At 40.1% G+C, this 9,840-nt stretch overlaps 1 protein-coding gene across 2 annotated transcripts in view; it reads right to left on the bottom strand.

Moving 5' to 3' along the window:
* LOC124260880 (AT-rich interactive domain-containing protein 4A-like) overlaps positions 1–9,840 on the bottom strand; it is a 44,347-nt gene continuing 34,507 nt past the window's right edge. For both annotated transcript variants that reach the window (XM_046695203.1, XM_046695204.1), the window contains exon 25: positions 1–9,462. In XM_046695203.1, the coding sequence (XP_046551159.1) occupies positions 9,425–9,462 (38 nt within the window). In that variant the 3' untranslated portion in view covers positions 1–9,424. The remainder of the gene's footprint in view (positions 9,463–9,840) is intronic.

The raw sequence follows: 9,840 nt of genomic DNA, 5'->3' as shown, positions 1-9,840 counted from the left end.
TGAGGTATTTTGATTTATTGACTAAGAATAAATTATGTAATCGTGCATTGTATGGTTCAACACATACCAGGTAGCATTGCAGATCATCAATTTGGATATTCTGTACAAACAATTGGGAGAATGACAATCCATATGAAACAAGTCCGTAAGGACATATGAGAAGGCTCAACACAGAGAATGTCTGCATGATATTACATAACAATAAGCACACCACTGAAACCCACTGGAATACAAGAAATGTTCAATTCTTGAACTCCAATGAACTCAACTCACCATGCCATTCTTGGAACAATGGTATAAGAATAGTCAGGTTGATTTCCCTCCTCATTGCTTAACACTGCTTGTCACTTTCATAATTCTTTCTTTTTGGTGTAAAACCATTCATCATTATCAATTACAGGTGTGTAATTCTAGTTTGATTTTACCGTGATGGACACCATAGGATTCACACTGGACTCAGGACCTGCCTTGATCAAGTACTGATTTAGTCTGGTGCAGTATCAAGCTGGTAGGGAAGCTCCACCTTCCAAAATTTCCGCACAAAATATCAGTGCTTGCAGTCTAAGCTGGTTTGTCTGGCTTTGGATTTTGCTTGTGAGAAAATGTATCCTCAAATGTATTTGTACATCTGTTGCACAATGGCTTTCTTTCTGGCCAATCCTAGTTATATGGTGTACCACAATACCCTTGCAGCATGTGAAGGATTGGTTGGTATCAATAGCAGTCACCGAAACAAACCACAATCAAACGATAAAAATATTTGATTTTCCCTTGTGACTTCCATACATGTTTCTTCATTCCAATACATCTTGACATTTTCAACACATTAACAATAACAGTTTCTTGTTAATGTTCTCAAAATGTAAACTCCTTTCCACCGAGCAAACAAATATTATCTGCTCCCAAGTACCAATCCTTCTCACTCGGAAAACCTTATATTTGGATGTCTACATCTACAAGGGAATTGTCCTTGAACGGCACCCCCTGCTCAGGCACTATCCCATATTGCACCAGTCTGACTTCATGAACTACTGTGGGTGACAACTGAATACTATAAAATGGATGGAGGGTAGAATGTCAAGATGTGGTCACTGTCCTCTCTCTCTCTCTCTCCACAAGTACTAAATAACCCTCCCACTGTTCTCACTTAATGATACTGTATCAAGGAAGTTCAGCATCCTCAATACAAAGCCTAGTCACTCTATACTAACATGCCCAAACCTATTTCATCAACATGACATTTTCCGTAAATTAGCAGGCCGGCTGCTAAATTCATGTAAGGTTACCATTTGTCTACAGATTACTCCAAATATTTTAATCATGTAGGTTAGGGCAGATATATTTAAACAAAATATCAGATCTAATTTTTCAATAGGACACTGAAGAGGTTATTATCACATTAAGTTTAATCCCAAAAAAAATTAAAACAATTCTTAAATCAGTTGTTAGCTGGTTGTAACTAAATTTAGATTTCTGGAAAAAGACAGAATCCATGACTGATATCACTCAAGAACATTTAAATATGAAAACATCCTTCTGATTTAACATGATACATACTACTCCTACCACATCCAAGAGCACAAATCTGACACACAGCAAGTCCAGACTCAGAAAGTTCACTTGACATCTATCATGATGTAGTGCGGTTGTTGTTCCCAGATGCCTCCAAGTGCATTCTCTTTTACTAAATTTGTATTTATGAATTGCTCTAACTCAAGAAACAAAAGTTCTGTCAGTTTTTTTCCAATACATTTTCAGTACTTTAGTATCTTTACAGGAAAACAGCAAATGTGATGATAGTTATAGAGAGTTAGCACTTTGGCAAACCTGCAAACACTGCCAATCCAATGAACCTAATTCAGGGGAATCGGAGAATACTTAGTGTATCCTGGCAGGGCTAAAGTACATAACTAGGAACAGAGAGTAGCACCCAAGGCCACAAGATTCAAAGCTACCCAATGCAGCATTATGGTTGTAGTTCCAGGAATACTTTATTCAATGTGAATGGTTTGTAGGATGAATTAACAAGGATACTGTAAGTGGAAAATGTTCCCGATAGGTGTGTGTAAAACCGTGTCTCTATTGACACCGGCTATATACACAAGATATGTATCTAATAAAGCTCTTGGTATTCACAATGTTCAGACAAGGGTCACATACACATTCTAAGTATGGCTCATTTGGCAGAATCAATACTGTTATAAATTCATTTTAAAACATCCAAAATTCTCACTAAAACATATTCTAACAAGGGTGGCATTCACAGACAAAAATCTGCTAAACAGGGTTATTTTAGTTTTATACAAATAAAACATGGGCTAAAACAATGGCAATCTAGATGGTACTAAAAGTGCATAATGATCAGTACATTTCAATCAGTTTGTAGAACAATGCCTTACCTAGAATCTGTGCATAAGGGAGTAATTATTGTTGCTTTGTAAGCAATTGTGGGTATATAAAACACTGAAAATATCTCCTTACATATCATATGAGTAATGATTGACATTTTCTCAAAATACTGCCATGGAAGTAGTTCAACATCACAATTTCCTGTTGAACACTGAAATATATCTATACAAGAAATACATCCATTTAAAATAGTTAAACTTTGTTCATTCCAGATAGTTGTTCACAAGTCTCTGAAATCACATATTGCAGAGTTCTAGCAATCAAACAAGCTTCACATTGGGAGGGGGGTGAGGGTAGGGAAGGGTGTCTGAAATCACATATTAAGAGTCCTAGCAATCAAACAAGCTTCACATTGGGAGGGGGTTGGGGTGAGGGTAGGGAAGGGTGTCTGAAATCACATATTAAGAGTCCTAGCAATCAAACAAGCTTCACATTGGGAAGGGGTTGGGGGTGAGGGTAAGGAAGGGTGGCTGAAATCACATATTAAGAGTCCTAGCAATCAAACAAGCTTCACATTGGGAGGGGGTTGAGGGAGGGAAGGGTGTCTGAAATCACATATTAAGAGTCCTAGCAATCAAACAAGCTTCACATTGGGAGGGGGTCGAAGGGGTGAGGGTAGGGAAGGGTGTCTGAAATCACGTATTAAGAGTCCTAGCAATCAAACAAGCTTCACATTGGGAGGGGGTTGGGGAGGGAAGGGTGTTTGAAATCACATATTAAGAGTCCTAGCAATCAAACAAGCTTCACATTGGGAGGGGGTTGGGGAGGGAAGGGTGTCTGAAATCACATATTAAGAGTCCTAGCAATCAAACAAGCTTCACATTGGGAGGGGGGTGGGGAGGGAAGGGTGTTTGAAATCACATATTAAGAGTCCTAGCAATCAAACAAGCTTCACATTGGGAGGGGGTTGGGGTGAGGGTAGGGAAGGGTGTTTGAAATCACATATTAAGAGTCCTAGCAATCAAACAAGCTTCACATTGGAAGGGGTTGGGGAGGAAGGGTGTCTGAAATCACATATTAAGAGTCCTAGCAATCAAACAAGCTTCACATTGGGAGGGGGGTTGGGGGTGAGGGTAGGGAAGGGTGTTTGAAATCACATATTAAGAGTCCTAGCAATCAAACAAGCTTCACATTGGGAGGTGGGTCGGGGTGAGGGTAGGGAAGGTTGTCTGAAATCACATATTAAGAGTCCTAGCAATCAAACAAGCTTCACATTGGGAGGGGGGTTGGGGGTGAGTGGGGAAGGGTGTTTGAAATCACATATTAAGAGTCCTAGCAATCAAACAAGCTTCACATTGGGAGGGGGGTCGGGGGTGAGGGTAGGGAAGGGTGTCTGAAATCACAGGCACTATGTATGAAAGCGACAGACCTTTGACTGCCAGCCTGCTATGAGTAGGTCCAGCAAAGACTGACTGACTGAGTTTTGGTTTTACGCCGCTTTTAGCAATATTCCAGCAACATCACGGCAGGGGACACCAGAAATGGGCTTCACACATTGTACCCATGTGGGGATTCGAACCTGGGTCTTCGGCGTGACGAGCCAACGCTTTAACAACTAGGCTACCCCACCGCCCCTCCAGCAAAGAGGTAACCATTGACTGTAACAAAGGGAACAACGGGTGTACAGCTACTGATGAAGTGTTGGAACATTACAATTAGTTTCCTGCATATTCTGTAATGTTTAATGACTTGTAATGTGGTAATCAAGAACTGTTTAATCTAAATATGTATTGAATTTAGAAAGTGTATCTTACCCTTCTTTTAGCAAAATTCCTGACTCAACATGGGGTCACAAAGTGACCTTTGACATAATAAGCAACTACTCCCCCCACTAGGCTACCAAAAGCCAACGTTATACTTCAGGTTTCTTCAACAATCATGTCACAAATATATTCAAAAATAAATACATCAGGACAGACTATTTACAAAACAGTTGCACAAAGCATCCCTATGATTAAGACAATCATCAACAAATAACACAGACTACGCATTAAGATGACACTGTGGAAGTAGTTGGCCTAGCCCTTTTCCACGATAATTTGCATTAAAACACAAAATGCTCTTCAGCATTATGAAGCCCAAACCAACTTCAGCAGCTGCACACCACATATCTGCTTTCAACAGATTTACACGTTTCACTACCAGAGCTTACCTCCACTAAAAATACCCCTTTACATCTCATCAGGAAGACACAAAGACAACGCTTTGTAACAGCCCTACAAATACCAGCATGAACAAACTGAACATAGCTTACACAGGTACTAGAAATCTCGACCACTGTTCAAATGAACATGTGACACTGTAATCTTCAAATTTATTCAAATTTCAAACACAAAAAATGTAATGGAGCATAACCATAAGCCCCACAAATATTTGACACAAGCTCATTTGTAAGCCACCAGGTGAAGTGAATAGGCACATGGAAGTGGTAACTTAATCTACATACTTTAGTCCTCCTCATCCACAAAGATGGGTGGTACACTCACATACACCATGACACATTATCTTTGTTGTGATGTAAAAACAGTCAATTATTACTTTACACTCACCAATAATCCTGATAATACTCATATATTTCATCTTAAGGCTTCCAGTGGTTATTTGTCAAGGTTACCTTCTTACTGGTAACTGTTTTGAGAAACAGTACATGGTGACTTAATAGGTTAGACCCACTGATGACTAGTCATGATTGACATGATACTCTTTCGCGTTATTTGAACAGTTTTGTGTTTCAGTCACTTGGTGGCTACTTCTAGAAGGCTACTGCTTTGAAAATATATAATTACGACAAATAAAAACACCATATTTTTCAAAATGTGCAATCTTACTAAATCACAGATTGGAATGTTTGACAATATATCGTGTACATATTTTTATGAGATTTCATTTGTGAACAGGCTTAATTCAAAGGCCTGCCTCTATCAAAAGATAAGTTGGCAACATGCAAAAATAGCTGAATATTCAATATTGCAAACACGATGTACAAACGATGGAAGATTTTTCAGCTGTTCAAGTTGTGATACAAATTGGCCTTGGTTCTAACAAGAATGTCTGTAACCACTGCAAGACTAGAAAGATTGAACTCTGGGTAAATCATAGCACTTTAATCGATCAACCAACAGTCACAAAACAAACAAAACACTGATCGTTAAACCAAGATCAAATCTGTTCGGAGGGTGTGATGAGAGACTGCATACGTTTTGAACAATACTAAATCCAGTGACCTACATCAGTTGTGGACTAAGTTGAGTACATGGCATGAATGAAATACTGAACCAATAAATGCAAAGAAATAAAATATGGTTTTGATACAATCTTGACGTTCTTTGTGCTGAATGGTATGCAGAACTAAACACAATATAGCCAATTCTATACACACACATCACAGACTGCTATTTCATAACCATGGATTCAAAAATGTAGCAGAAATATACATAGCCGACATTGTCTATTTCATTCTTAATGAGCTCGACCTTGAAGAATCGGTATATCAGTTTGGTAGTCATGGTGTTATGTGATTAAACATGAAGATTTGTACTCATGTGTACATATAAAACATTACTTCAACGCATTTGAAACCATGACAACCTCAAGAATGTATTCAACATATTTAGTTCCAGGTGTTTTTCTGTTCACATACAAGTCCATAAGTGCGTACACTTCACATGTATATTTGCTTTTGATCCATTAATGATTAGGTAAATTACAATAATGTCTCTGTTTCAAACAGGACAATATGACCTTGATCGTAGGCTTTGAAATGACAACTAAAATAGATGAGAAAACAGCCACTATTTGAAAACTCTGTTAAATCATTATTTACTCTTAAGAATATCCCCCCAAAAAACTGTATATGATATTTTGTTGTTCCTGAAGAACTTTGTGTGACTCAAGGATGCAAATGGTGATACAGCACTTGGCACTGTGCTCCCTTCCTGCATGCAGACAGGTAATCAGGCCACAAATGGTGATACAGCACTTGGCACTGTGCTCCCTTCCTGCATGCAGACAGGTAATCAGGCCACAAATAGTGACACAGAACTTGGCACTGTGCTCCCTTCCTGCATGCAGACAGGTAATCAGGCCACAAATGGTGATACAGCACTTGGCACTGTGCTCCCTTCCTGCATGCAGACAGGTAATCAGGCCACAAATAGTGACAGAACTTGGCACTGTGCTCCCTTCCTGCATGCAGACAGGTAATCAGGCCACAAATGGTGATACAGCACTTGGCACTGTGCTCCCTTCCTGCATGCAGACAGGTAATCAGGCCACAAATGGTGATACAGCACTTGGCACTGTGCTCCCTTCCTGCATGCAGACAGGTAATCAGGCCACAAATGGTGATACAGCACTAGGCACTGTGCCCCCTTCCTGCATGCAGACAGGTAATCAGGCCACAAATGGTGATACAGCACTTGGCACTGTGCTCCCTTCCTGCATGCAGACAGGTAATCAGGCCACAAATAGTGACACAGAACTTGGCACTGTGCTCCCTTCCTGCATGCAGACAGATAATCAGGCCACAAATGGTGATACAGCACTTGGCACTGTGCTCCCTTCCTGCATGCAGACAGATAATCAGGCCACAAATGGTGATACAGCACTTGGCACTGTGCTCCCTTCCTGCATGCAGACAGATAATCAGGCCACAAATGGTGATACAGCACTTGGCACTGTGCTCCCTTCCTGCATGCAGACAGATAATCAGGCCACAAATGGTGATACAGCACTTGGCACTGTGCCCCCTTCCTGCATGCAGACAGATAATCAGGCCACAAATAGTGATACAGCACTTGGCACTGTGCTCCCTTCCTGCATGCAGACAGGTAATCAGGCCACAAATGGTGATACAGCACTTGGCACTGTGCTCCCTTCCTGCATGCAGACAGGTAATCAGGCCACAAATAGTGATACAGCACTTGGCACTGTGCTCCCTTCCTGCATGCAGACAGGTAATCAGGCCACAAATAGTGATACAGCACTTGGCACTGTGCCCCCTTCCTGCATGCAGACAGGTAATCAGGCCACAAATGGTGATACAGCACTTGGCACTGTGCTCCCTTCCTGCATGCAGACAGATAATCAGGCCACAAATGGTGATACAGAACTTGGCACTGTGCTCCCTTCCTGCATGCAGACAGGTAATCAGGCCACAAATAGTGATACAGAACTTGGCACTGTGCTCCCTTCCTGCATGCAGACAGGTAATCAGGCCACAAATGGTGACACAGCACTTGGCACTGTGCTCCCTTCCTGCATGCAGACAGGTAATCAGGCCACAAATGGTTATACGATATGTAGGAATGGGTACAAATATGATGTGGCATTAGCATTGTTTCAGCTATTTAGTAACAATTCGTTATAGGTAGTGGGTGTACAAGACTGGCAGACGACAGCCCTATTTCTCTGTCTTATGTTTCCATAAGATGGCCTTGCCTTTAACATGCACAGTTTGACTGCCTTTATCATGTTCCCACAAGAGCCCAAATTGAGACATACTGGCACATACCAGATAACATAGTCATCAAGTCAAGTCCATCTCTGAATATAGTGAAAACTGAGGAACTAAACATGTTGATTACAGTAAACACCATTTCAGAAGGTGTAACACTGAATGAAATGAAACACTGTGGTACATATAACTGTAACATTATATAACATGTATGGCCTTTCAAGAGCACTTTAATCAGGGCAAGATACATCATGTACACATCATCAAAGAACATTTCCTGTGTATTTCATACACAATCTGAGGAGCCAGCACACGAAGGTGCCAGCCACATGGACCATGTCCCCCCTCCAACAGTCTACATGCACATCACACAACATGTACAATAACCAGCATGTAAAACTATACAAAATAGAATTGGTTCTCAGTGTGGAAGAAGAAGTCATGGCAATGGATCCATAGTATTGCTGTTCAAGAAAACAGTTTTCTTCTGTTTGGGTAAACTTTGAAAGCACTTTGAGATGATTTTACTACAGATTATACACCTTTTCATCACCATTTTGTAGTTACAGAAATATAAAGATGTGTTACCATTGTTACGATACTCCTGGTTAGCTATGCACAAGATTCTACTTAGGTTGCAATCAGATTCAACAGTTCAATTCTTCACATGAAACAACCACATTGCAGGGTTTTTTCCCCACAAAATCCATTAAAACAAAACCAACAGAGGGATTGTACACCATGAGGCTCCTGGATACCACTAGTCAGCTACCCTGAATCAGTCTAATGTTAAGATATCCCAAGGGTAGTAGAGTCTCATTTACATTATACTGGCTCCTAAATTTACAGCAAGTTCACCACTGGTGTTAATAAATAACAAATTATATTTCCTAAAATATCATTGTGGATAGCACTGGCTACTGTGTTAGCAATTTCAAGTATGAAGTTACAGCTGGTGTCACTGATATTTTGCATACTTTCTTCGATGCATACAGGCTTTTCCATATTTGTTCAAACCTATGACAGTATGACAAGATGTTCCACCATTGTAAAACCAACTATAACATGTTACATGGCTCTAGCAGACAAACAAACATGGCAAAGTTACTACAATCTGTACCAAATTGTAGCTTTGAAAGAACAAACGAGTTGAAATCCATAAATCAACTCCATCTGCAACTCAATCCTTCCACATTTACTGATAATATCCATTTCATTATCAAGTTTTGGACTTGCACCTCACTCAATTTCAAAGTTCAACTGACAGAAAATTGCACAAATGTTACCACGGTTACTGATGATAAACAAACAACAACTGAATGAGACTACTGGAATCATGAATGAGTATCAGTTCTTCACACGGAGCTCAGCATGAGCAGTGACTGGGGTTTCTGATGCAGTGATGATAATGATAATGATGTTTTTGAATGATTTACTGGAAGAGATGATATGATGACGACAATGACATAATATGAATGAATGTTAAAAATCTAGGTTGTGGATGAAAGTTCGTGGTGACACCTGACCATGTGTTTGACCTTGGTGGCACACTGACTTGTTTCATGAACTGTCGCAGTCCATTTGGGATGACTGGGAATCTGAAACACAAACACACTTATCATCTAAGATGATGAAGCATAATGGTCGGGTTTTTTCTGTTTTGGAAAACACTGCACATGTTATGTCTACATATAATCACTTGAAAAGTTCCCAAAATATCAACAGTTTCTCAACAACTTCCCCAACTAACTACAGGGAAATTGTTGCTAGACCATGTCTACTACTGCAAGTAGATGATAGAAAGGAGGCAAAGGTAAGTGTTGCTTAATACTATGTTCTATCTGCTCTACAAGAAACATTTTCTGGGTTGATTTCTTTCAAAATATCTATCCAGTTATTCATAATCCCTTGGGGATTCCTTCAGTGACACTATAATTAAGGGTTACTCAATCAAATGACTACCAGTTTTGTAGAGA

The sequence above is a fragment of the Haliotis rubra genome, unplaced genomic scaffold, assembly GCF_003918875.1.
Source record: "Haliotis rubra isolate DU_JTF1 unplaced genomic scaffold, ASM391887v1 Scf78, whole genome shotgun sequence".
NCBI classification, from domain to species: Eukaryota; Metazoa; Mollusca; class Gastropoda; order Lepetellida; family Haliotidae; genus Haliotis; species Haliotis rubra.
Note: the sequence above shows the minus strand (reverse complement) of the source record. Positions and strands in the feature narration are given on the sequence as shown.